The sequence below is a fragment of the Chiloscyllium plagiosum genome, unplaced genomic scaffold (genome assembly GCF_037043375.1).
Source record: "Chiloscyllium plagiosum isolate Xiang-an unplaced genomic scaffold, Cpla_swu_hap1 HiC_scaffold_18, whole genome shotgun sequence".
Classification (NCBI taxonomy): Eukaryota; Metazoa; Chordata; class Chondrichthyes; order Orectolobiformes; family Hemiscylliidae; genus Chiloscyllium; species Chiloscyllium plagiosum.
The window spans coordinates 5,806,802-5,831,916 of record NW_028270156.1 but is presented as its reverse complement, the minus strand read 5'-3'; the positions used below and the strand labels follow the sequence as shown (position 1 = coordinate 5,831,916).

General features: G+C 42.4%; 1 protein-coding gene across 2 annotated transcripts in view; it reads left to right on the top strand.

Moving 5' to 3' along the window:
• Window positions 1-388: 388 nt before the first annotated feature.
• e2f8 (E2F transcription factor 8) overlaps window positions 389-25,115 on the top strand; it is a 46,559-nt gene continuing 21,832 nt past the window's right edge. For both annotated transcript variants that reach the window (XR_006313883.2, XM_043705371.2), the window contains exons 1-5: window positions 389-544; window positions 11,041-11,142; window positions 12,805-13,086; window positions 13,263-13,419; window positions 15,202-15,510. Coding sequence is in view for 1 of the 2 variants with exons in the window: in XM_043705371.2 (XP_043561306.2) it covers window positions 11,050-11,142; window positions 12,805-13,086; window positions 13,263-13,419; window positions 15,202-15,510 (841 nt within the window). In the remaining variant the exon portion in view is untranslated. The remainder of the gene's footprint in view (window positions 545-11,040; window positions 11,143-12,804; window positions 13,087-13,262; window positions 13,420-15,201; window positions 15,511-25,115) is intronic.

Sequence of the window (25,115 nt, the reverse complement as noted above, 5' to 3'; positions counted from 1 at the left end):
TCGCTATTAATACAAATGTCAGTGACCTGAATGCATGCACATCTAAAAGCAATTAGTGGAAACTGGACTGCTGATATATAAAAGGAAATATACGGCTCAGCATAAAACAATTCATATATGTCCTGAAGGTGGCGAGGGAGGAAGTGAGAGGAAACAGGTCCTTCACCCGAAGGATAAACTGACGTCCTTTTTTTTGCGCGCTCTTTCCCCCGCCAATTTTACCCGGCGGTCCAAAAGTTAACATGTGCTCTGGGATTGGTCAGAAAAAGTTTTTTTTTGGAAAGGTTCTGATTGGTGGAGAAGTTCTAGAGGGGCGGAGTCAATAGCACAAGGCGAGAAATGAACCTGAAACTCCCACCCGGTCCAACATTTCAGTGTTTCACATTTAGAAAGTTCCCGGGCAACTTCAATTGGAAGTATTCTGTGTGTTTTTATAAATTTAACTTATTGGAGTTTTCTTTAATGACAATGGTAAGAGCTCAATGGAACGGATTCATCTTTCACCAACAAAGCAATGAGTGATTAACAGGAAAAGGTTGTTCGGGTAAGGTTTTGCAACACGATCTACGTTGTCTTGTAGAGTATGGTTTTGCCTTCATGGGTTCAGTGTACTGTATTAAGGCGGGTAAACTGCACTCACTGTAAATGGGGATCATCTTTCATTTTTGACCTGGGGGAACAGGGTTATGATTCACATTCTCTCATCCTTTTATCCCACCCTCTCCTTGCGTTTTTTTTAGTTCCTGCAATTGCATTTGTCAGCTCACAGACTAAGTAATGTACAACCGATTGACCATACAGGCAATATCAGATAGTTGTGAGATGTATTTATTCAGACAAATAGAGCCATATAGCACGGAAACAGACCCTTCGGTCCAACCAGTCTGAGCTGAAAATAATCTCACAATAAACTCGTCCCACCTGCCTGTTCCTGGCACACATTCCTCCAAACCTTATGTAGTTATCCAAATGCTGTTATTGTACCAACATTTGGAACTTTTGTTGGAGCCATCACATTTTCGATTTTTTTTCAGTTGGCCTAAAGCATTAATTTGGTTTCTCTCCACAGAGGTTTCCAGATCTGCTGAATATTTGCAGCAATGTTTAAAATAATCCAAAATTGACACATTTTATATTGGTGGCCTTAATTTGCTGTTGGCATCAGTGCCATTAGCAGTGAAGTTAGCTGCAAGGAGAACATACTTTTGTACAAAGTAAACAAGACTTTGCACTGATCAGCACCAGCTTGATTTTTATACTAAATGAAGGCGTTATCTGAGGATACAACAGGAACTCCTCCTTGGTAGTAGTACCTCTGCCCTCTACTTCAGGATTCGTGTCAATATATTAAAAACAAGAGTAAGCCATTCAATCCATCGAGTTTGCTCCACCATTCAATAAGATCATGGCTCATCTGATTGTAGTCTCAACTCTACATTCCCGCCTTCCATAAATACACTTTGACTGGTTGGTGGTCAAGAATCTAACAAATTGTCCCTAAAAATATTCAGTAACTGCCTCCACCACTGTCTGGGCGAGAGTTCCTAAAACTCATGATCCCTTCAGACAAAGGATTTCTGCATTTCATAATGAATAGGAGAATCCTAATTTTTAGTTTGTGTGCTTTAGTTCTAGCTTCTCTCACAAGGAGAAGTACCCTTTCAACATTCACTGTTAAGCCCATTTGGGATCTTATGTCCAGGATTTAAAGGCTGTTTTTCAAACCCAACCCAGGGGAGGAGGTCGGGATGAGATTCTCTTTCTCCTCTCACTTACTCCGCTGTGTTTTACTCTCTCTCCGAATCTCTTAGCTTAGTAATTTTCCTCTCCCTGATCAGCTCTATTGTACCACTCCCCTATCTCCCTGTTTCCCACTTTGATTTCCCACCCTCATTATCCCCGTACCCACTCATTTCCATCTTCTGATCACCTGTTTCCCAGTCTGACTGCCACCCTCTGCCAACTCCAATTTCCACCCACCCCCGGATTCCCCTCCGATTTCTCCCCAGCCCAATCTCTCTCCTCCCCTAATTGCCTGTACCCCGTTTCCCCCCCATTTCTCCTCCCTCCGCCCCCCTGATTGCTGCCTCCCCACCCCCACCGGCTCACATTCAAATTCTAACGGCCGGGGCTCGCGTCCTGGAACCCGCTGCCGCGCGGGAAAAGCCGTTCAAACCCGCTGCCCGCTAAACCGCCGCCACCGCCACGGCGATCCGGAGCGGAGGCTGGGGCTGCGCAGCGGCTGGGGCCCGGCTTCTGGGCGCGTTATTCACTTATTTCACCTGGCGACTGCCAGAGCAAGGGGTTCCGGTGCGGCTGGCCCCGGGCTCTCGATCATCATCGGGGCCTGGAATCAGGGGGAGGTTGGGCAAGACGCTTACCCGCCATCACTCCTTCACCGCACAGCCCCGACCACCCGCCTCAACAAATCAAAACCATAGCTCTTCCTCACGAGTTTGTCTGTCCTTGAGAGGTATTTTTTTTTTAAATGTGTTTTATTCTATTTATTCACTCACTGGGCTCCGTTCGGCGATGGACCGGGCGCGCGCGGGATGTTTTCGTTTACGCGCCAAATTTCAAAAGGTGGAAGGGGGCGGGGAAAGGCTTCAACCGGGCGGGCGGGAGAGTCCCGCCCCCGCCCCCTCTCTCCTCTCTCATTGGCGAAGCGCCGGCAGTGTTTGGACGGTTGCTCAGGGTAACGCGGCGACGATTGGCCGCTCTCCAATGCCAATTACCTCGTTGTGACCACGCCCCTTTTTTCTATCACCGCCGTCTCACCTGGCGCCCAGAGGCAGAGACCTCACACACTCACAAAACACTGGGCTTGGAGGATTCTGCTTACTGAATAAATATTCGCATATCAAGCTTTCTGAACTTTTACTTTCTCTTTGGTGATAACCGATCCTCGCCACCCACATAACCAGACCCTTGAACAGATTTGTTTTTTTTTTCTTTTGTGCTTGGAGCTTGTTGTGGGCAAATTGGCTCTAGCTTTCTTGTTCCCCCCACTCAGTGGGGTAAACTGGGCTTTCATCCACTGGAGTTTAGAATAGCAAGAGGCTGTTTGATAGATCAGGTAGCTCACTTTGCTGGTTTGTGATGCCAAAGTAACGCCAATCCCTGCACCAGCTGAAGTTACCATGAATGATTTTCCTTATCAACGTTTATCCTTGCAGGTGTAGTGACCCTCAGGTTAAGTCACTACCGGTTTGTTCTCTCTCTTTAATGAGAGAGCGGCATGTGGTCCACTAAAGCGATAGCAACTTTACATTTTCATAAGATCCTGAGGGAGCTTGGCAAGGGTGCGTGTGGAAAGAATGCTACAAGAGCTAGTGGCTACCATTTTAAAATAATGAGTTGCCCAGTTCAGCCAGAGAGGAACTGATATAATTCTGGACTGATGTCTGGACTTCCAGAAGGCATTTGATAAGGTGCCGCACAAATGGTTAATTCACAGCATTGGATCATATGAGTTTAGCGTTAATTTGTTAGCCTGGGTAGGTGACTGGCTGATGAACAGAAGGCAGAGCTTTTCTCTGGACAGCAAGATGTAACTCGTGGGGTCGTACAGGATTCAGACCCCAGCTATTTATAATCTACGTTAATGACTTAGATACAAAGATGGAAGGCTCTATAGCCAAATTTGCAGATGACACAAAAATAAGCAGGAGGAAACAAGAATCTTACAAATGGATTTCAGTAGGTTAGGAGAGTGCGCATCCAAAGCTGTGCAGGTTAGGTGAATTGGCCATGCTAAATTGCCCATAGTGTTCAGGAATGTGTAGGTTCGGTGCATGAGTAAGGGATAAATGTAGAGTAATAGGTCGGGGAATGGGTCTGTGCAAGTAACTGGGCCGAAAGGCACTAGAGATTCTATGAATCAAAATGTTGCAGATGGAGTGTAACATGGATAAGTGCGAGGTCATGCATTTGGGTTGGAAAAACTGAGAAGGTGAACTGTTATCTTAATTGGGAGAGACTTTGGAGTGCTCCAGTGCAGAGATATCTAGGTGCACTCGTTCATCAGTCACAGGAAACTAGTATACAGGTACAATAGATAATAAGGAGAAAGTGGGGACTTCAGCAGATGCTGAAGAGTAGAGTCAAAAAGCATGGCGCTGAAGAAAGCACAGCAGGTCAGGCAGCAACCAAGGAGGAGCAGGAGATTCAAAGTTTAGGGCATAAGTCCTTCATCAGGAATGTGAGGGGGAAGAGAGCTGAGAGATAAATATGGAGATGGGAGGAAAAGTAGGTGGGATGGCGGTAGATGAATGCAGGTAGGAGGCGATTGTGTTAGTTCAGTAGTGATGGTGGAGCGGATAGGTGGGAAAGAAGATAGACAGGTAGGTCAGATCAAGACGGTGATTCCAAATCAGATCTGCGATGAGGTGAGGAGGTTTGGAAATCAGTGAAGTCAATGTTGATGGTGTGTGGTTGTAGGGATCCGAAGTGGAAGATGAGATGTTCTTCCTCCAGTCCGCAGGTGGCTTTGATTTGGCAGTGGAAGAGGCCCACGCTTTGGGGGAGCAGGAGGAGGGTTGAAGTGAGTGGCCACAGGGTAGTGGGGTTGGTTGTTGCGTGCGGTCCAGATATGCTACCTGACTAGCTCTGTTAGTTGACGCTCATACTCCCTGATGTAGAGGAGACCACATCAAGAGCAACGAATGCAGTAAATAAGGTGGGAGGATGTGCAGGAAAATCTGCTCGATATGAAATTACCCTTTAGAACCTTGAACGGAAGTGAGGGGGAGGTGTGGGTAGGGGTTTGGTACCTCGTGTGGCAGCAAGGGAAGATGCCGGGTGCGTTGGTGGGGAGCATGGACCTAACAAGGGAGTCGCAGAGGGAATGGTCTCTCCAGAATGCAGATGGGGTGGGGAGGGAAATATATTTTTGATATATTTTGGTGGGATCTGACTGTAGGTGGCACACTGAGCAGGAGTGAACACGGCACTGCTGGGTAAGTGAGGGTTTTGGATTCCTGGATAATCGGGGCCCTTTCTGGGTAGGTGGGAACCTCTCCAAACAGGATGGTCTTCACCTGAATCAGGGCTACCAGTATCCTGGGGGGGGAAATTTGCTAATGCTCTCTGGATGGGTTTAAACTAATTCAGTAGGGGGATGGAACCTAAATTGTAGCACGAATATACACGAGGTTGAGAGTAGTCAGGTCCAAAATAATGTTTCAAGGTTTGCAAGAGGGCATCGGCAAGCAAGAAGTTGGTTTGAAGCGTGTCTTCTTCAATGCCAGGAGCATTGGGTGGGTGAACTTGCAGCATGGATTCGTACCTGGGATTTCGATGTTGTGGCCATTTCAGAGACATGGATAGAGCTGAGACAGAAATGGCTGTTGTGGGTTCCGGGATTTAGATGTTTGAGTAAGAACAGTGAAGATGGTTAACAAAAAAGGGGAGGTGGCAGCATTGTTAATGAAAGACAGTATTACGTTGGCAGAAAGGACGTTTGAGGACTCGTCTACTGACAAAGTATGGGCTGAGCTTAGAAACAGGAAAGGAGAGGTCACTCTTGGGAGTTTTCTATAGGCCTCTGAATAGTTTCAGAGATATAGAGGTAAGGATAGTAAAGATAATTCTCGATAGGATAAGTGCAAGAGTAGTTGTTATCGGGGCCTTTAACTTTCCAAAAATTGATTGGGAATACTATAGTTCAAGTACTTTAGATGGGTCAGTTTTTGTCCAGTGTGTGCAGAAGGGTTTGCTGACACAGTATGTAGACAGGCCAACAAGGGGTGACGCCACATTAGATTTGGTACTGAGTAATGAACCAGGCCAGGTATTAGATTTGGATGTAGTTGAGCACTTTGGTGATAGTGACCACAATTCATTTATGTTTACTTTAGTGATGGAAAGGGATAGGTATACACCGGAGAGTAAGAGTTATTGCTGGGGGAAAGGCAACTACGATGCCATTAGGCAAGATTTAGGATGCATAAGATGGGGAAGGAAACTGCAGGGGATAGGCACAATTGAAATCTGGAGCTTATTCAAGGAACAGCTACTGCGGGCCCTTGATAAATATGTAACTGTCAAGCAGGGAGGAAGTTGTTGAGTGAGGGAGCCGTGGTTTAATAAGGAAGTTGAATCTCTTGTCAAGAGGATAAAGAAGGCTTATGTTAAGATGAGACGTGAAGGCTCAGTTAGGGCACTTGAGAGTTAGGCAGGAAAGACCTAAAGAGAGAGCTAAGAAGAGCCAGGACGGGGCATGAGAAGTCGTTGGTGGATAGGATCAAAGAAAACCCTAAGGCTTTCTATAAGTATATCAGGAATCAAAGAATGACTAGAACAAGATTAGGGCCAATCAAGGATAATAGTGGGAAGTTGTGTGTGGAGTCAGAGGAGATAGGGGAAGCGCTAAATGAATATTTTTCATCAGTATTCACACTGGAAAAAGACAATGTTGTTGAGGACAATACTGAAATACAGGTTACTAGACTAGATGGGATTGAGGTTCACAAGGAGGCAGTGTTAGCAATTCTGGAATGTGTGAAAATAGATAAATAACCTGGGCCAGATGGGAATTAACCTAGGATTCTCTGCATACAGTTCTGGTCACCGCATTACGAGAAGGATGTGGAAGCTTTGGAAAGGGTTCAAAGAAGTCCCAGTAAATGTTGTCTGGTATGGCGAGAAGGTCTTATGACAAAGGGTTGAAGGACTTGAGGCTGTTTTCATTAGAGAGAAGAAGGTTGAGAGGTGACATAATTGAGACATAGAACATAGAAAAGTACACACAGAATAGGCCCTTTGGCCCACGATGTTGTGCCGAGATTTAATCCTAATCTAAAATATAATAACTTAACCTACGCACCCCTCGACTCACTGCTATCCATGTGCATGTCCAGCAGTCGCTTAAATGTCCCCAGTGACTCTGCTTCCACCACCACAGTTTGCAACGCATCCCATGCATTTACAACTGTCTGTGTAAAGAACCTACCTCTGACATCTCCTTTATACCTTCCTCCCAATATCTTCAAGCTATGACTTCTCGTACCAGTCAATCCTGCCCTGGGGAAAAATCTCTGGCAATTGACTCTATTTATTCCTCTCATTATTTTGTGCACCTCGATCAGGTCTCCTCTCTTCCTCCTTCTCTCCAGAGAGAAAAGTCTGAGCTTATTCAACCTTTCTTCATGAGGCAAGCCCTCCAGTAAACCTTCTTTGCAACCTCTCCAAAGCCTCTGTATCTTTCCTATAGTAGGGCGACCAGAACTGTACACAATATTCCAAGTGTGATCTGACCAGGGACTTGTAGAGCTGCAGCAAAACCTCGCGGCTCTTAAACATGACCCCCTGTTAATGAAAGCTAAACCTGATTCCCCTGTTAATGAAAGCATATAATGAGACACATAAGATAATCCGAGGGTTGGATATGGTGGACAATGAGAGCCTTTTGCCTCAGATGGTGATGGCTAGCATGGGAGGGCATTGCTTTAAATTGAGGGGTGAAAGATGTAGGACAGATGTCAGAGGTAATTTCTTTACTCAGAGTAGTCGGGGCATGGAACGCACTGCCTGCAATGGTAGTAGATTCACCAACTTTAAGGGCATTTAAATTGTCATTGGATAGATGTGGGCAAAAATGGCATAGTGTAGGTTAGGTAGGCTTCAGATTAGTTTCACAGATCAGCACAACATCAAGGGCCGAAGGGTCCGTACTGCGCTGTAATGTTCTATGAAAATGGCACAGGATAACATCTGTATCTGGAGATTTGTGGGGTTGAATATATAAAAGTGAATGGAATGTTGGCCTTTAAAGTTAAAGGAATAGAATTAAAGGTAAGGAAGTATTATTGCAACTGTACAAGGTATTGGTGAGTCTGCATCTGGAGTATTATGCACATTTTTGGTCCCGTTATTTGAGGAACGATGCAGTGGCTTTGGAGGCAATTCAGAGCAGGTTCACTGGATTGATTCCAGAAAGGAGGAGTTTGTCATATGAAGTGAGATTGAACAGTTTAAGCCAATACTCTCTGGAATTTGGAAAATACGGAGAGATCAAATACGGAGATATTCAAGCTGATAAAGGGTGTGGATAAAATATAGGTGGAGCGGATGCTTCCTATTGTGGGGCATTCTAGGATGAGATGTCATAAGGGGTGGCAAATTTAAAATAGAGTTGAATACAAACTACTCTTCCCAAAGTGTTGTGAATCTGGAATTTCCTACCCCAAAAGTGTGGTGGATGCTGAGAGAAGAGAGTAAATTTAAGGAGTAGTTGGACAGAGAGAAGGCAGGAAAATGACGGTGAGGAGTATATTTGCAATAATCAAATGGCGGAGCAGACTTGATGGGCCAATGGCCTAACCCTGCTCCAATATCTTATGAACTTGGAAGAGAATTTTTTTTGGTGGCGATGATTCTTTAGAGTTCATTGTCTCAAAAGACAGAATTTTGAAAAGCAAGATCTGAAACATTATAGATGTGTGGGAATGTAGGATTGAGTTTACTATCAGATTCCTTTTATGTTTCTATCGGTTGTGGTCTTGAATGGTAGAGCAATGGACGTTTTGTTTCAGGAGGCAGTCACACCTGGGAGATTAAGTAATTCACATTCAGTTAGTGATCAGGGACATCAGAATGTGACTGTAGGTGAGGCAGGTAGGGGGAACCTGAGTTCAGGAGTGCAGGAGCCTCAGCCCTTGACCTTGTCCAACAGATATGAGATTCTTGCTCCCTGTACGGATGAGGAAAAGGGCTCTGGACAGGATGAGCCAGCTGACCACGGCACCATGGTGCAGGAGGCCATTCAAGAGGGGGGAGCAAAAAGACAAGTGGTTGTTATAGGGGATTCTATAATTAGGGGGACAGATAGTATCCTTTGCAAGCCGGATCGGGAGTCTCGCATGGCATGTTGCCTACCCGGTGCCAGGGTTCGGGACATCTCTGACCGGCTTGAAAGGATATTGGAGCGGGAGAGGGAGGATCCAGTTGTTGTGGTCCACGTTGGGACTAACAACATAGGCAAAGCTAGGGTAGAGGACCTGTTTGGGGATTATAGAGCACTAGGAAGGAAATTGAAGTACAGGTCCTCAAGGGTCATAATCTCCAGATTACTGCCCGAGCCACGTGCCAATTGGCATAGGGATAAGAAAATTAGGGAAGTAAACACATGGCTAAGGGATTGGTGTGGGAAAGAGGGATTCCACTTCATGGGGCATTGGCATCAGTTTGGAACCATGGGGATCTGTACCGTTGGGACGGTCTCCACCTGAACCGATCAGGTACTAATGTTCTAGCGAAGAGGATAAATAGTGTGGTCAGTTGGACTTTAAACTTCTGAGTTGGGGGGAAGGGAAAGTGAAAGCGACAGGGAGTATGGAGTTAAATGGAAAGATAAGCGGCAGGATAGCATATGTGCAGGCAGATTTAAACTTGAGACAGATTGGGAATGCAGCAAAAAAGAAGGATAACTTAGGACATCTTATGACTTCCAATATCTCTAATGATAAGAAAGTTAGCATTAAGGCACTTTACCTGAATGCTCGTAGCATTCGTAACAAAGCAGATGAACTAATGGCACAGATCATCGTGAATGATTATGATGTGGTAGGCATCACAGAGACGTGGTTAGGGGGGGTCAGGACTGGCAGTTAAACATCCAAGGGTTTTCAACTTATCAAAAAGACAGGGAGGTGGGCAGAGGGGACGGGGTTGCCTTGTTAGTTAAGAACAAAATTAAATCTATGGCACTGAATGACATAGCGTCGGATGATGTGGAGTCTGTGTGGGTGGAATTGAGGAACCACAAAGGCAAAAAAACCATAGTGGGAGTTATGTACAGACCTCCTAACAGTGGTCAGGACCAGGGGCGCAACATGTATCGGGAAATAGAGAAGGCATGTCAGAAAGGCAAGGTCACGGTGATCATGGGAGACTTCAATATGCAGGTGGACTGGGTAAATAATGTTGCCAGTGGATCCAAAGAAAGGGAATTCATGGAATGCTTACAGGATGGCTTTTTGGAACAGCTTGTCATGGAGCCCACAAGGGAGTAGGCTATTCTGGACCTAGTGCTATGTAATGAACCAGACTTTATAAAAAATCTTAAAGTAAGGGAACACTTAGGAAGCAGCGATCATAATATGGTCGAGTTCAGTCTGCAGTTTGAAAGAGAGAAGGCAAAATCGGATGTAATGGTGTTACAGTTAAATAAAAGTAATTATGACGGCATGAGAGAGGAACTGACGAAAATAGACTGGAAGGAGAGCCTAGTAGGGAAGACAGTAGAGCAAAAATGGCAGGAGTTTGTGGGTAACATTGAGGACACTGTACAGAGGTTCATCCCCAAGAAGAGAAAGATTATCCAGGGAGGGATTAGACAGCCATGGCTGACAAAGGAAGTCAGGAAATCTATCAAAGAAAAAGAGAAATCCTATAAAGTGGCCAAGAGCACTGGGAAATCAGAAGATTGGGAAGGCTACAAAAACAAACAGAGGATAACAAAGAGAGAAATAAGAAAGGAGAGAATCAAATATGAAGGTAGGCGAGCAAGCTCAGCGGCCAGAATAGCCTCCTACTTCCAACTTACATGCTTGCATCGAAAGTACTTCATAGGATGTCTTTAGGCTTTCCAGAACTTGTGAAAAGTGCTATATAAACACCAGACTTTCTTTCAATTTAGTTGTTCCGTCCCCAGTTAGCATTCTTAATTCCTCAGGTATATTGAAATATGATTTGAGATATGATTTTGTGGCAGGGCAAAAAGGCAGGTCTTTGTAACAAAAACAGTGACCGTAACCTGTACTGTTGTTGTTATTCTGACCCGGATAACCCAAGTGAGCTATTCACCTCATTTCTTTTGGTTAATTACATCTTTACTAAGGCTCACCTGTACATGTTATTTCGTTTAAAAGATTTATTTCCTTTGCCTCCCTTTTAGACATTTTTTCTGACAATGATTAAAATCATTTGTAATTTGCAAACCACTTAATTTAAACCTATATTTTAAGTATGGTCAAATGACTGGATTAAAACATTTTAACATTGGATAAAAGTCAAATGATAATTTGTTATGATTTTTAGTTAAAGAAGATGACAAGCATTTGCTTAAATGTAAGCGAAAGCTTGAATACTGCTGACAGAAATGCAAAACTTGAAGATGATGTTGCAGAAATCAACCAAAGAGTGAGTTGCTTGCAATTTGTCTTATTTCCATTTTGCTGATGAAGTAATGTACTGTGGTATTCATTGTGTGTGCATGGGTCAGACCTAGTCCTGCCCTGGTTTTGCAAGTGCTAATGATCTTATGAGGCAAGAGTTCCTGTGATAGACAAAGATGCTAAAGAGCTGGTGTTAATTTCTCATAATTACTTTATGCTTGTTGCAGTAACTCTTGTCCCATGAATAGCCACACATCTTGACCATTTGATTTATTCCACTAAAGACTTCAGCTAAATAGATGGTTCATCCTTCTCCATTCTGGTCAGTATAAGAATCATAGAACCTGTACAGTGTGGAAGCAGGCCATTCAGCCCATCAACTCCACAACAATCCTCTGAATACCATCCTAACCAGATCTACCACCATCACAGCTCCCATGGCCAACCCACCAAACATGCACACACTGGGACAATTTAGCACAGCCAATCCATCTAACCTGCACATCTTTGGACTGTGAGAGGAACCCAGGCTGACACAAGGCAAATGTGCAAAGTCCGTGTATACAGTCAGTCGAGGCTGGAATCAAACTCTGGTCCCTGGCACTGTGAGGCAACAGTGCTAACCACTGAGCCATTGTGCCACTTATAAGCTGAGTACCTTATCTGAGATGCAGGTTGTATGCTTATAACAATCACTGAACGTAGGGAGATAGTGGCGTGGTGTTAATCACTTCTCACTTTAAGCCAAGCAGCTGCTCCGAGGGTCCGTGCATTGCATTGATATCCTGACATCATGCCAACACATTCAGGCTCGGTTTCTCGAGTCACTGCTGTGCTCAGAAGTGGAGAATTAAAGGGATCATAGGTCGTAATGTCTCAGGGGTAATAATTCTAAAGCCTAGGCTAATGCTTCACATTCATTCATCATGAAAACCCATCTTGTTCATTATTGTCCTTGAAGAATGGCAGATTTTCTTCCTTACTTGATGTCACCTACCTGTGATCCTGGACCCACAGCAATGTGGTTGACTCTTGAATGACCTAGCAAGCTACTCAGTTAAAGGGCAATTGGGGTTGGGCAACAAATGCTGGCCTTGCCAGTATCCGTCGCATCCATAGAAGAATAAAAATGATTTTCTAACACAGTATAATTAGCCCAGAAGGATACCATTCAGCTACCATTTGAAAGAGTTAGCTGTTCAGTGCAGGACAAGTCTCAAACCAAAGCTTTTTAATATCTGATAACATAAGAGTAAAAATGCTCGGTATTTATCTTGATGTGGTATAAATATCTTGTCTTTTTTACTATTTAGATATTCATCAGATGTGGGAGTTGCTGGTTTGGTCAGCATTTATTTCCCTTCGCCATCTCTTCTTGAGAAAGCAGTCTTCTTAAACTTTAGCAATCCATAGGGTACAGGTTCACCCACAGTGGCAGAATTTTGACCCTGTGACATTGAAGGTAATTTAGTTCTAAAGCAGGATGGGATGTTGATTGGAGGAGAACCTACAGGTGTTGTTGAATCCATGGAACTGTTGTCATTTTAATGGGATGTGATGACTTAAGTGTTTTGAAAAAAAATCTGTTTCCAACATAGCAGATCTGTGTATGTTGTATGCACTCTACAACGCGCTAAAAGTAATGCAAGATGTCACAATGTTTGGATTTTCATGTTTTTCAAAACAGGAAAATATATTTTTGGAACCACATAAAAAGACTACAAAAACTCCACTGAAGCAACAATTGTCTACCTCACATTCAGTATTGGGAGCAATTAAACCAGACTTGGGAGCCATGACCACACCAACAAAGCTTCAGGAATCAACTGTTGGAGAGCCATGGACACCTACCGCTAATTTGAAAATGTTAATCAGTGCAGCTAGTCCAGAGATTAGGAGCAGGGAAAAGAAAAAACAGGAGCTACTTGTGGATGATGATCTTACTTCAGAGACTAATGAAAATTTACAGGTACAGTAACAATTCAGAAGTATGTGTTTGTAGTACACATGCAAAACTCAATGTGGAGAGTTACATCATTATAAAATTAGACTTGGAGAGCAATACATAATACAAATAAAACCTATGGATACGACTCCAACGTTTCCAAACAACGAAGTAACGTAAAGGTTCTACTTGAATTTCAGGACCAATTATCTGGGGAAGACTTTGAGAAATTTCATCCGAGTCGCAAAGAAAAAAGTCTGGGTTTGTTGTGCTATAGATTCCTGGCACGATACCCTGATTATCCCAACCCTGCACTGAACAACGATATATGCCTGGATGAAGTAGCAGCAGAACTAAGTGAGTTGGTGCATGTATCTTGCATCGCGTAAATGTATAGGATGGAGATGCAGTACTTAATGTTATGTTAATAAGGCCTGAAAGTTGCTGCATTTGATTTTAATGTAGTTTCAGATATATTGCTTATAGTTGGCAACCTCCCACTGGAGATTAAATTCTAACAATCAACAATGATGTAATTTGCAAGTGGTCAGATGGAACATATGGGCTTGGCCATTTTACTTTTTTCATTTCTCAGGGAAAAGCGCTGACTAATCAAAGCCAACCTACCTGATTTCAAATTCTATGAAAGCCTGGCAGCAGTTAACTAATAACCATTATTAATTGTCTACCAATCAAATCCACTTGCCAACCAATTAGCACTTGGTTGGCATAAGTGTTAGATTGGTATTCTTGTGATTTGTACCAACAGATGCAAACCAAAAAATTGAACAAAGTATCTGTTACTTTTTTTCCAGCAACTACTCAGTTTCTTTATAACCAAATACCATTTTATTTTTAAAAGGCAAAATACTGCAGATGCTGAAAATGTAGAAAACAATATGCTAGAGAAATTCATTTATGGAGCAAGAAGCAGTTCACATTTCATATCCAATATGATCTTTTTCAGTATTGAAGAAGAGTCCTATCAACTTAGAACATTAGCTTTCAACAGAGAAACTGCTAATTGGTTGGCAAGTGGACTCAGGTATAAGCACTGCAAGGGAAAATGAAGTAATTAGTGATAATTGACAGTTAACTGCTACGCTTTGATAGAAGTTGAAGTCAGGCAGATTGGCCAATACATTTCCCTGAGAAATTAAAAATGAAATGTTACAGCCAAGCCCATTTAGAACATTTTGTTTTATTTTCAGGTGTTATGCCTTATGGTATATGAGGCTTAAAGCAAATGAGACTTCCACGACTGTAATCTCATTCTATGAATATTTCTTGGTGGTGCTTCTGTTCCTGAAACAGACTTCCAGTTATCATTTTAATTGATTTTAGGCCTAATATATTATGGTAGTTATAATTATAACTTTAACATAAAACTGCATAAGTGTAGGCTAATCCAGCATTGCTGATCATCTTGGGTGGCATGGTGGCTCAATTGTTAGCCTCACAGTGCCACAGACTTGGGTTTGATTCCAGCCTCAGATTGTGGAGTTTGCACATTCCCATCATGTCTGCGTGGCTTTTCTCCAGTGCTCTAGTTTCCTCCCACAGTCCAAAGATTTGCAGGTTAGGTGGATTGGCCCATCCTAAATTGCCTATAGTGACCAGGGATGTGCAAGATTGGTGGGTTAGCCATGGGAAAATGCAGGGTAATATGGTATGATGTAGTCTGGGTGGGATGCCCTCTGGGGGATTCAATGAGATGAGTGACCTGCTTCCACGTTGTGGGGATTCTATTCTATGATTCTAACAAATAACAAGAATTTCCACTTCTGAGTGCTGACCTATGTTACACTATGCACTTTTGTCTCAGTCAATAACGTGTTTAGACACAATGTAACAGTCAGCCTTCACTATTTAGACCTACACATGAATAAAGCCATTAAGATAATTTAAAAAGGTGTTGAAAACCTTTGACCTGTGCACAAGAATCCTTGCCTTACACAGGAGATGAGAATAAATTGAGGTGTAAAAAGCAAATGAGGTTAAATTATATATTATTGTAAAACTTAATGGTTAGTAAATACTTATAAGATAAGCATATAATCCTGAAAGATCAAAGCGTAAATTTTCAACAAATAATATTCTGCATCATTATTAACATAATTCTACTTATTTAATCAATAGATGTTGAACGTAGGCGTATCTATGATATTGTGAATGTTCTAGAAAGTTTGCATATGGTCAGCCGCCTTGCTAAGAATCGGTACCTGTGGCATGGTCGCCACAATCTCACACACACACTGGGAACACTGAAGAATGTTGGTGAAGATCAAAAATATGCGGAACAGATGCTGCACATTAAGAAGAAAGGATTCGAATTACATGAAAACTATATAAAAGAGCCACTACGTGAGCAAAATTCAACCAACGTCAATGAGGTGAAATCTAAAGAAATGTATTTTGTGGAGCTTCCTGGAATGGAATTTAGAGCAGGTAAACAGGCATTATAGTTTAATGTAGTATCAACTAATTTAAAGGTCTGTAACTTCAAAGCATTCTGTATTTTGTTCATTTCTTTGTAAACTTGTATGGCTTTTTTTTGTGGCAGTGATTACTTGCTATGAACACAATTTTAAGATTAGACATGAGAAAAGGGTCATTTAAATCACCAAACTTGTAAATAGTTTCAATTTAAGAGAGATTATTGTCAATTGTCTAGACTTATTTGAGAGGTTTAGTCTCAAAAATTAGCCATATAAATATTTGACTGTTTAGCATTTGCTTCTATCATTTCTTTCCGTCCGTTCTCAAATCTTGTAATATGCAGTGACCATGATACAGAAGGTATCGCAAACCATTTTTATTGATATGCAGGTATGCATTTTGGATACTGTTCTTCAAGCGGTGTGATACAGTTCCTTTTGTATCTACATGAACAAGCAGATAAGGTCTCAGTTAACATCTTAGTCAAATAATAACAGTGCTGATATTTCCGATCTCCCTCAATGCTTCAGTTAAATATAAGTATAGAACAGGTCTTCCCAAAGCTTCAGCAAGCTGAAATGTTGGTGTTGCAAGCTCTGAGGCAACAGTGGCCACTGTGGAACTCTGACTGAATTATTACAGCTGACCTCCTGGTCCAACAGAACCCAACTACCTCATTTCTCACAAGGTTGCAACAAATTTCAAGCCTCAATTGAAAGTCACAGTAGAAAAATGTTTGGGAAGCACCTAAAGTTTGCATTCTAGTCCTGAAGTGCAACTTGAATCTACAATTGTTTTCTCAAATGAGAGTGCTACAGTTAAGCCAAGTTAAGTGAAACACTGGAAGCTGCTTGCTCTTGCCCACCAACCAATTTGTCCATATTTCCAGTTGGATGTACATGCATGTTTTTACAGTGACCGTGTCCTTGAAATGATGTGTGGGAGTTCCTTTGAAACTGTTTGCAATATGATGGAATGGCAATCAGGTAAACGTACAAACTGGTTTATGTGAGTAACCTAGCAGGATTTCAAATTAAAAATATAAAAAGCTGATAGTATTTTTTAACCTTTTTAGTTTTGATTTTGATACTGTAAATTTGAAACTGTTTCTCCCCCAGGAGGATCAGTAACTTGGGGCCACTAATTTAAGATAATTGGGAAAAGAACAAAAGGGGACATCAGGCTTATTTTTAATGTAGTGAGTTCTAGTGGACTGGAATGTGTTGCCTGAAAAATAGAAGCTTTTAAATGGGCATTGGATATACACTTTAAAGGAGGATAACGGTAGAGAGGAGTAAAAATAATTGGACGGCTTTTTAACAGACACAACTGAGGGCTGTCTTGTGGCACAGTGGGGTAGTGTCCCTGTCCCTGGACAAGAGATGTAATAACATCTCTGAACATGTTGGTTAGGAAAATAGGTTCATTAAAAAAAGAAGGCACAACTGGTCTCCTGTCCTATGAGGCTTACTTTAATTGCTGTGGACAAATACAGAAAGCTGGCTAAAGTGAACTGGAAAATTAAGTTAACAGACAGGTCAGTAGAGATGCAGTGGAACACAGTAACAGGAGTAGGCTATTCAGCCTCTTGAGCCTGTTCCACCATTCAGTGAGATCATGGCTGATCTGTGGCTGAATTCCATATATCTGCCTTTGTCTCATATTCCCTAATGTCTTTGTTTAACAAAAAATTATCTATTTCAGACTTAAAATGAACAACTGAACTGCCATTTGTGGAAGAGAGTTCCAGACCCCTTCCACCTTTCCTTATTGGTCTGGCCTGAATTCTCAGTCTATGCCCCATAGTTCTGGAAGCTCCAACCAGTGGAAATAACCTGTCTTGTCCTTTTAATATCTTGAAGACTTTGAGATCAGCCCTTAAGCTTCTAAATTCTAGAGAGAACGGGCCTAATTTTTATAACCTCACTTTATAACTTAACCCTTAAAGTCCAGGTATAGGACTGAAGTTAGGGGTCGGTTCTTCACTCAGCGAGTCGTGAGTTCATGGAATGCCCTGCCAGTAGCAGTCGTGGACTCTCCCTCTTTATGGGCATTTAAGCAGGCATTGGATAGGTATATGGAGGATAGTGGGTTAGTATAGGTTAGGTGGGCTTGGATCGGCGCAACATCGAGGGCCAAAGGGCCTGTACTGCGCTGTATTCTTCTATGTTCTATGTATAGAATATAGAACAATGCAGCACAGAACAGGCCCTTCGACTCTCAATGTTGCGCCGACCTGTGAACTAATCTAAGCCCATCCCCCTACACTATCCCATTGTCATCCATGTGCATAGCCAAGGACTGTTTAAATGCCCTAACGTGGCTGTGTTAACTACATCGGCAGGCAGGGCATTCCATGCCCTTACCACTCTGAGTGATTCTTGCAAACCTACTTTATACTCCCTCCAAGGCAATTTGTCTTTCTTAAGGTGTGGTACCCAGATCTGCTCTCAATACTCCCAAGTGGGGTCTTTCCTTGCTTGCTATGATCTGCCTGTACTGCTCGTAAACAAAGCTTTTCACTGTACTTCGGTACATGTGGCAATAAATGAATATGTACATACATACATAAATAACCAGTGGCAGAAATTTAAGGAGATACTTAAAATCGACAATAAATGCATTCCCACAAAAAAGAATCATCCCTATAGGGGTATCAATTAGGCATGGTTAACTAAAATAGTTAAATATAACATTAAATTTTAAAATCATATAATTGCGCAAAAATATAAGGTCAGAGGTTTGGACATGAAAAAGTCAAGCAGGAAAAGTTAAGGTACAGGAGGTAACTAGCTAGAAATGTAAAAACTAAGATTCTATAAATATTATAAAAAGACTTAAAGTGACTCCTATAGAAAGTGAGTCTGGGAATAAAGGTTGGAAAGTATGTAGGTGGAAGGTGAATGGGACATATGTTTTTCATCTATAGAAAATACACATGACATCCCAGAAATAGTCGTCAATTAGGAAATCGAAGCGAGGAAGGAACTCTGGAAAATTGCAATAACCAGAGAAGTGGTACTGAGGAAATTATTGCAGCTGCAGGTCAACAGTTCCCTGAAGATGGCAATACTGGAGAAGGAAGTAGGCAAATGGCATTCTCATAGAGTATAACAATTGGCAAGTCATGTTGCAGCTGTATAGAACTTTAGTTAGACCATATTTGGAATATTATGTACTGTTCTGATCGCCACATTACCAGAAGGATGTGAAGGCTTTGCAGCAGGTACAGAAAGGGTTTACCAAGATGTTGCCTGGTTTGGTGGGTATCAGCTTTGAGGAATGATTGTACAACTTTGGTTTGTTTTTATTTAATATCAATGGATGAGGAAAGACCTGAGAGAAGTATACAAAATTATGAGAGGCATGGATAGGGGATAAGTTTAAAGGAGATGCGAGAGGCAGGTTTTTTAACAGAGGGTGATGAGTACCTGGAATGTGCTGCAAGAGGAGCTGGTGGAGACTGATACAATAGTGACATTTAAGAGGCATCTTGGCAGTTATTTGAATATCAGAGAATAGAAGGATATGGACAGGACGAAAAACTTTTAGTTCAGAAAGGCATCATATGTAAGCGCAGCCTTGCTGGGCAGAAGGGCCTGTTTCTGTATTGTACTGTTCTTTGTTCTATAATGGAACTCACAAGAGGGAAAAGCATAGTTGACCTCACCCTTACCAATCTGCCAGCCACAGATGTATCTGTCCATGGCAGTATTGGTAAGAGTGACCATTAAACTATCCTTGTGGACATAGAGTCCTGTCTTCACATTGAGAACACCCACCATCATGTTGTGTGGCATTATCACTGTGCTAAATGGGACAGAGTTCAAATAGATCTAGCAAATCAAGATTGGTCATCCATGAGGTGCTGTTATCCATTAACAAGAGCAGAATTCTACTCTAACACAATCTACAACCTCATGGCCTGGCATATCTCCCACTCAACCATTGCCATTAAGCCATGAGATCAAACCTGGTTCATAGGGACCACAGAAGAATGCTCCAGGAGCAACATCAGGAATACCTAAAAATGGTTGTCAAGCTGGTAAAATTATCAACCAGGACTACTTGCGTGCCAAACAGCATAGCAGCAAGTGAAAGACAGCTAAGCAGTCCCACAATCAACGGATCAGATCTAAGCTCTGCAATTCTGCCACATCCAGTTGTGAAAAGTGGTGGACAATTAAACAACTCACTGGAGGAGGAGGCTCCACAAATATCCCCATCCTCAATGAGCCCAAGACATCAGTGCAAAAGATAAGGATGAAGCATTCACAGCAATCTTCGTCCTGAAGTGCCAAATAGAACATCTATCTTGGCCTCCTCCAGGGTCTCCAGCATCAGAGATACCAGTCTTCAATTAATTTGATTAATTTCACATGATATCAAGAAATGATTGGAAGCATTGGATTCTGCAGAGGCTATGGATTCTGAGACCATTTCAGCAATAGTACTGAAGACTGTTGCTCCAGAACTTACTGTTCCCCTAGCTAAGCTATTCTAGTACAGTTACAATACTGGTGTCTTTCAGACAATGTGGAAAATTGCCCAGGTATGTCCTGTACACAAAATATAGGACAAATCCAACACAGCCAATTACCGACCCATCAGTCTACTCTCCATCATCAGAAGAGTATGGAAGGTGTCATCAGCAATGCAATCGAGTAGCACCAGCTCAGCAATAACTTGCACACTAATGCCCCCTTTGGGTTCTGCCAGCTTCTAATTTCACAACAGCCTTGGTTCTAATATGCCTCTGGAGTTCAGTGCTTTTGGCCAAAAGTAAGAGTGACTGCCCATGATATTGAGGCCGCATTCAATCGAGTGTGGCAATGAGGAGCCCTAGAAAAACTGGAATCAATGACTATGAGGGGAAACTCTCTGCTGGTCAGAGTCATACCTGGCACATAGCAAGATGGTTGTGGTTGTTAGAGGTCAATCATCTCAATTCCATAAATCTGCAGGAGCTCATCAGAGGTGTCCTAGGCGCAATTATCTTCAGTTGCATCATCAATGGCCTTTCCTACATCAAATGGTCAGAAGTGAAGATTTTGCTGATGATCGCACAATTTACGCCTCCTCAAATACTGAAGCATTTCATGTTCAAATGCAACAAGATCTGAGCAATATACAGGTTGAAGCTGACAAGTACCAGCAATGTTCATGCCACACAAATGTCAGGCAATAACCATCATCAGTAAGAGACAATCTAAATACCACCTGACATTCAGCGATGTTCTCATCCCTGAATCCCCGCTATCAACTTCTGACGGGTGACCATTGACCAGAAATTCAACTGGACTCTCCATATAACTACATCAAAGACACCTCGGAAATGACTGCCAGACTACTCAGACCCCCTGGTATCATGATAGCCCCAAACCCAAGAACACTCTAAAACAGCAGCTAATGAACTTGAAAGACCCTATACAGACAACAAGCAAAACTAATGTCATTTACAAAAATACCTTGCAAGAACTGTAACAAACACTACATTGGACAAACAGGCAGAAAACTAGCCACCAGTATACATGAACATCAACTAGCCACAAGACAACATGACCCTCTCTCACCAGTATCCGTACATACAGATAATGGATTAGAGGTGCTACATACAGATAAGGAAGGACACCATTTCGACTGGCAGCACACATCCATTCTAGGACAAGCCAAACATAGATACGCATGAGAATTCCTAGAAGCATGGCATTACCACCGGAACTCCATCAATAAACACATTGACTTTGACCCCATTTACCACCCTCTGAGAAAAAGAACAGTAAATGACATCACCACCACAGGAAATGACATCATCAACCCAAAATAACCCAAACATTTAAATAGAAAGCAGGAAACATCAGTGCTTTGTCTGGAGGCTCACTGAAGATGTTACCGAGTATGGTGACAAAATGTCTGAAAATGAACCTTCCAGCTCAGCGAGCAAACCTACATCCAGAAATAGTAGGTATTAATGATCATTTTCAAGTTGTCAGGATGTGATAAGAGGTGTGCGACAGGATTCAGTGCTGTGGCCTCAATGTTTAACAAGTTATGTAAATAACTTTGATGAAGGGGCCAAAAGTATATTTGATAATGACACAAAGATAGGTAATAAAGTAAATTGTGAAGAGAACGTGAGTAGGCGATAAAGGGATAAAGATAAAAAAAAGAACTGAGGATGCTGTGAATCAGAAACAAAAACAGAAATTGCTGGAAAAGCTCAACAGGTCTGGCAGCATCTGTGAATAAAATCAGAGTTAATATTTCAGAGAAATTCTAAGGAAGGGTCACCAGACCCAAAATGTTAACTCTGATTTCTCTTCACATTTGTTGCTAGACCTGCTGAACTTTTCCAGCAATTTCTGTGAAAGGGATACAGGTAGTAGGTGTAGGGACAAAAATTAGGCAAGTAGAGTATAATCTGGGAAAGTGTAAAATTATCCATTTTGGCAGGTAGCATAAAAAAATTAGCTGATTACCTAAATGGTAAGAGATTGCAGATCGCTGAGATGCAGAGGGATCTGGATGCCTGACTGCATGAATGACAAAAGGCACAGCAAGTGATTAGGAAAGCTGATAGAATGTTATTGTTCATTGCAAGGGAACTAGAATGGGGAGGAGTGATAAACATGGGGAGGAGTGATAAACATTTCTACATTGTTATTATTTGATAATGTGAGTTCTGATATGAACAGAACCACGTATAGCTTTAAGTTTGATTATATTTCTATATTGTGTGGGTTAAGAAGGGAAGACATATGGTAGAATTTTTCCAGGCTCTGGATGATTTGGACAATTGCAAGTCAGTTGGGAAAATTTGTTGAGAATAGAAAAATGAAATTGTCACTATCAAGAAAAACCTCAGATACTCCACCTCAGGTTTTTACAGTTAAAGAAGAATCTCACTAGTGAGTGTCAAAGGCCTATTTGCATGCATTAATATCTCATTATTTACCTTTTCTCACATTGGGTGGAGGAGTTGGGGTGTCATTGCTATGGCGATACAGGACATTGATGCGGCCACTTTTGGAACCATGCTTTCAGTCATGGTCTCCTTGCTATAGGAAAGGTGTTATTAAACTTAAAAACTTTCCGAAAGGTTTACGAGGATGTTGCAGGGGTTGGAGAGTTTGAGCTAAAGGCAGAGGCTGAACAGGCTGGGGCTATTTTCCCTGGAGCATCAAAGGCTGAGGTGGTGACCTTACAGTGGTTTATAAAGTCATGAGGGACATGGATAGAGTGAATAACAGTCTTTTTCCCTGGGTAGAGTAGTCCAAAACAAGAGGGCATAGGTTAAAGGTGAGAGGGGAAAGATATAAAAGGAGCCTGAGGGGCAACTTTTCATTCCGAGAATGGTATGTGTATAGGATGAGCTGCCAGAGAAAGTGGTAGAGGCTGGTACAATTACAGTTAAAAGGCACCTGGACGGGTACATGAATAGGAAGGATTATAGAGGGATGGGGGCCAAATGCTGGTAAATGAGACTAGAGTAGTTTAGGATATCTGGTTGGCAAGGACAAGTTGGACAGAAGGGTCTGTTTCTGTGCTGTAGAACTGTATAATCTCATTTGTATGCAGTTTGCTATTTTCCCAGACTGGAGAGAAACTAGATGGAAACAATTCCTGACATGAAAGCAAGTACCTGGTGGCTGCAGCCCACAAGCATCTTCTCCATGCAGTCACCTTGTCCATAATTCCCAACATCTCAGGGTATGCTCTGTGGGCAGTGACCATTTACACCCATCACCAACACAGATTAGCATCACACTTGCACCAGCCTCTCCACATCATCATGGCACACTTCCAGCTTGTTTACAATACAGTTCACCTTTTCAATACTGTACTTTGGAGCTCACTGACACCTTACATTGCAGTGCTTCTGCTTTACGAGTAAGGGCAGGCAGACCACTGTATAGATTAGACCTCCTACTTTGCACTCTTAGCATTCATTCATTTTCCATCAGTGCACACATTGGTACCTCTTTCAGAACTTGCAGCCTCACTTCTGTCTTGCCTTATCTCTTAGCACAGGCACAAAGTCAAGCAACTTGATATGTGTGCCAATAGTCACAGTCAAAGCCGAATTGCTTTTTGTACAAGGTACAGGAGCTACTCACCTCATCTTGGATTGTAAATATGAACATCATTATCTTGAAGGGCGGCATGGTGGCTCAGTTGTTAGCACTGCTGCCTCACAGCACCAGGATTCTAGGTTCGATTCCAGCCTCTGGTGACTGTCTATGTGGAGTTTGTACATTCTCCCTGTGTCTGCGTGGGTTGCCTCTGGGTGCTCCGGTTTCCTCCCACTGTCCAAAGATGTGCAGGTCTGGTGAATAGGCCATGTTAAGTTGCCCAGAGTGTTAGGTGCATTAGTCAGAAGGAAATGGGTCTGGATGGGTTACTCTTCGGAGGGTTGGTGTGGACTGGTAGGGCTAAAGGGCCTGTTTCCGCACTGTAGGAAATCTAATAAAGTCTAATATATGCACTGATAATGTAATGTTGAGGCGAAGATTCTCCAGTCTCCATACCAATATCATTTGCCATCTCTTGCTGTTTGTGTGCCAAATGGCTTGTTCAGCATATATCTGAATCAGGCCAACAATTGTAAAGGTCCATATAGAGGCATCCCATTTCCCTTCTCATAGGCCTCCATGTCTCAGTATTTTGAGGGTAGATTTTAAATGTAATTTGTGTGTGCTGCAACTGCTGACTGTTGACATTGCTGAAGAACTGCTTTGTTTTTGATATTACCCACATGGGCTCATTCAAACTGTAAAAATGAATCCAGGCACAGAAGTTGCAGTCATATGTGTCTGTGACTGCTTTACGAAGAGAGTTCACAGAAATTGATGGTAAACATGGGTGTCTGGTGTGACCAGTATCAATCTCCAGCAGATGTGGAGCAGCCTCCTCATGTGGAGTTTACAGCTACAGGTTCCCACATGATGTGGTAAAAATGCAGGAGACCCAGAGTTGCTTGTCTTTCTTGCAATGATGTGCAACTGAGAGAGCCAGTGACACTCCACTCTGAATCGAGGTGGCAGTCAGGACACCATGTCATGATGCCCATTATATGTGCAGTGCAACACATTCCACTAGAAACAAGGACCATAAAATATTTCCTCAACATTGGATCCCCACATTGGTCAGGACTGACCATGTATTGCATTACAGAAATAGGATAATGCATAATGCTTGGCTGCTTTTTCCCCAGACAGCTGAAGTATGCAACAGCATTATAGGTATTTTCTGATCAACCTGTTCAGAGATATCATTGCACACCTCAGGAGCAGTTGGGCCTTGAACCTGGGCCTCCTAGGTCAAAGGTAGGGACACAACAACTACACTAAATGAGCCCTTTGAAGCACGGTTATATGATGGACAATGAGAGCCACAGCATTGCACCTAGTAGGAAAATGGGAACTTTGATCAGAAGGAGTAGCACCTTTACCTTCACCATCGTACAGTGCAGCATGTCAGTCAATGCAATGCAGGCAGGACTTCGTTGTCGTCGCTTTCAGTGGAACTGAGTTGCATAATGTCAGTTTCCACTGACGAAATGTTTTGATGTTGCAGAGGCCAGCATTCTCTGCTCAATCATAACTCCAAATGTA